Raw genomic sequence first — 3,659 nt, 5'->3', positions numbered from 1 at the left:
GTGTGTGTGACTCAAGAAAACAAAATGTGTTTTCTCCTTTATAACAGATGAATACGTGTGTGTGTGACTCAAGAAAACAAAATGTGTTTTCTCCTTTATAACAGATGAATACGTGTGTGTGTGACTCAAGAAAACAAAATGTGTTTTCTCCTTTATAACAGATGAATACATGTGTGTGTGACTCAAGAAAACAAAATGTGTTTTCTCCTTTACAGCAGATAAATACGTGTGTGTGTGTGACTCAAGAAAACAAAATGTGTTTTCTCCTTTGTAATAGTTTAATGCATTTGTCCATCTTTCAGTGGACCTTTGAAAATAAAATGAGTATGTAGACCTGAGCACAGCAATTCTGTTTCTGTCATTCATAACTGAATTCAAAGCTCATTTGTTTTGTAATAATATTTTGGGGTCTGAAAGGACATTATTACAATGGTAACATATGCAATGCTATAAAAGATGTATATAATTAAAAGAAAAAAAATCTCAAACTTGAAAATTTTCAATTGTGATCAGTTCCATGATGCTAATTAAATACTTGCATTATAATGTTTAGTAAGTAGTGCTAATCACAATTTAATTACCTAAACACCACAACTAGGCCTAAGCTGTTCTTTGTGTTATGAGGTTTACATCTGTGGAACTTCACAAGGAAAAAAAGTTACATTTTAAATCCTATAATCATATGCTCTGTTTACTATGATATTACTTTGCAACCATCTGTAATATCACCAAGATTTACATTCTTTAAAAGATTAAAAATGAAAGTAACCAAGAAAGACCATGAAATTAGATAAAATAACTTGGTATGATTGATGTTTGTGCACAGTTACAAATATGATGTTTTAGATTTCTAAGACGGATTGCTCACTCATTACATTTATGTATATGGTATGTCTAGACGTAACTGTTCAAATAAATTAAACTCTTAAGTGAATCACGTTTAATTAAATATGCAACAAAAATTACAATAATTTTTCCATATGTTATTTCTATGTGTTTCGTTTCACTGTTTAATAGCTGACAGCTCACTGTCAGGGAAACATTTAACATGTTAGTTCTTTTTGTCCTACAAAACAACTCCAAATGATTAGATGGAAGTTAAGCAAGAGTGCTTCATTACCTTTCTTCAAATACTGACTTCCCTCAAACATTAATTACTAGTCAAAAATAAAACCACTTTTCAATGCAGGTATATTTTAAAAACTTGTATTAAAATGTTCCATCATCAACAGATATTTGCATTAATGTTGTATAGAAATTTGAGTATTTGGCCAGTTAATGTACCCTACTACTTTTACGCCTAAGTATTTTTTGCCTGAGTTACTCTGACATAACATGACAAGTGATAAGTTCATGTTACCATATGCAGATCAGAAATCAGTGTGGGAATGTTTTTTTACATGGTTCTTTCACCACAGCAATGTAACATTATGCTTAATAGACCCCTATTAAAGCAGAAAAAAATAATACCACAACGTACCATGCCCTCTGGATCTTCATTGATTTCTATTCTTCCTTCTTTAGTAATGAGGTTGTTAAGTTCGTCAATCAAAACTAGAGTGGGGATACCTAGAAGAGAAACAGAAACTGTGTTAAAAGGAGGTTTGTATTAGCATCACAAATTTTTAACATTGGTTACGTGCGACACCAACCATAACACTATGCATAGCAATTAAAGAGTTGAGTAATAATATATACTAAACAATTTTGATTATGCAAATCAGCAAGTCATGTGGCTTAGAACTACATCATGAGATTGTTTGGTGTTTCACAGGTAGTGTGATACCATCAGAAACTGATTGCTTTCGGTAGGTTACGTAAAGAATATTTCTGATGCATTATGTTCATACACTCAGGTCATAAAGATGTGTTCACATCAGGGACTTGGAGTTTTAAAATTGGGGATATCCCTTGCACTTTAATAGCATTGGTAAATGAAGGAATATGGATGGCTTGGGGTAGTAAGACTATTTAGAAACAAACGTTCAATAAGTAGTATCTCAGTCATGTTAAGCAAAGTGTGGCATCTTCTAAAGGTTAAAATCTGCAAACACAAAAATGTCAATGGAAAATGTCAGCTAGATGTAACAATATATAAAACAATCAAGAAAAACCTTCACATAGAAATGGGTCAACAAGGTAGAGGTTCACCAAGATACACAGAAATGAGTCAACAAGGTAGGGGTTCACCAAGATGTATAGAAATGGGTCCATAAGGTAGGGGTTCACCAAGATAAGACTCCCAGTCATATTTCCTGCTCAAACATTGCATACCTCAAACAGCTGGAGGATGAAATGGGTATAGAAGACATACTGGTCAAGTTGATGGATGTAGCAACAATGGGTCCATGCAATCAAACTCTTGAAATGAGATCTAAATGTATTATGGAAAGCATGCTGGGACAAGTGGTGCACTTTGGATATGACAGCCATATAATGTATCCTTCTGCCATGGAACTATACTGTAAGGCTATTGTCCAGATACATAGTCATCAGATATAGCATGACTAGATGCAGTGACACGGACTGTAAAAATACACTGAGACTCCAAAATCATTTTAATACAACATATTCAACTTTCTGTACAAAATTATATCAACGTTTTTAGTTAATTACAGTAGTTCTAAGTGTTAAAAAATCACACAATCAATTAGCACAAGTAACTTGGTACTTTTGATTTAGCTAAAATAATTAACTCAACAACCTATAAAAACATTATTAAACATATTTCACTACTAAAGCTGTTGAACTTCCTACAGTTGTAAATCTACATTCTGGATGGAAAACATTCATAAATAGTGGTCTACTGCAAAAAACAAATGCTTCCTTGAATAGAAATATTCAACACAGTGCGAGCTAATAAATAACATGTTCAGAAACATAAAGTTCTGTAGTACATTATAATTACAATACTTATATAATAAATAACATATAGTTCTGTAGTACATTATAATTACAAGACTTATATAATAAATAACATAGTTCTGTAGTACATTATAATTACAATACTTATATAATAAATAACATATACTTCTGTAGTACATTATAATTACAATACTTATATAATAAATAACATAGTTCTGTAGTACATTATAATTACAATATTTTTATAATAAATAACATAGTTATGTAGTACATTATAATTATAAAATTTTTATATTAAATAACATAGTTCTGTAGTACATTATAATTATAAAATTTTTATATTAAATAACATATAGTTCTGTAGTACATTATAATTACAATATTTTTATAATAAATAACATATAGTTCTGTAGTACATTATAATTATAATATTTTTACTCAGAAACCAGGTAACATACTTTCCTTAAACATTAAAAAACCACTGAATTTTTACTATAGCAGTTGAAGACTGACTGACGAACACAGTGTGTCACCAGTACAGACATTACACTGACAAACACAATGTGTGTCACCAAGTACAGATATGACACTGAAGAATGCAACATGTGTCACCACTACAGACATGACACTGAAAAATGCAATGTGTGTCACCAAATACAAATATGACAATGAAGAATGCATTGTGTATCACCAAGTACAGATATGACACTGAAGAATGCAATGTGTGTCATCAGTACAGACATGACACTGAAGAATGCAACATGTGTCACCAGTACAGACATGACACTTAGGAA

The 3,659-nt window shown here is 31.2% G+C and overlaps 1 protein-coding gene across 1 annotated transcript in view; it reads right to left on the bottom strand.

The window, feature by feature from the left end:
• Positions 1–3,659, bottom strand: part of LOC106472158 (nucleoredoxin-like) — a 33,018-nt gene that overhangs the window by 4,961 nt on the left and 24,398 nt on the right. The window contains exon 4 of the mRNA XM_013932787.2: positions 1,481–1,569. Within this exon, the coding sequence (XP_013788241.1) occupies positions 1,481–1,569 (89 nt within the window). The remainder of the gene's footprint in view (positions 1–1,480; positions 1,570–3,659) is intronic.

The sequence above is a fragment of the Limulus polyphemus genome, unplaced genomic scaffold, assembly GCF_000517525.1.
Source record: "Limulus polyphemus unplaced genomic scaffold, Limulus_polyphemus-2.1.2 Scaffold5124, whole genome shotgun sequence".
NCBI classification, from domain to species: Eukaryota; Metazoa; Arthropoda; class Merostomata; order Xiphosura; family Limulidae; genus Limulus; species Limulus polyphemus.
The sequence above is the reverse complement of the archived record's forward strand: the minus strand, read 5'-3'. Positions and strand labels throughout refer to the sequence as shown.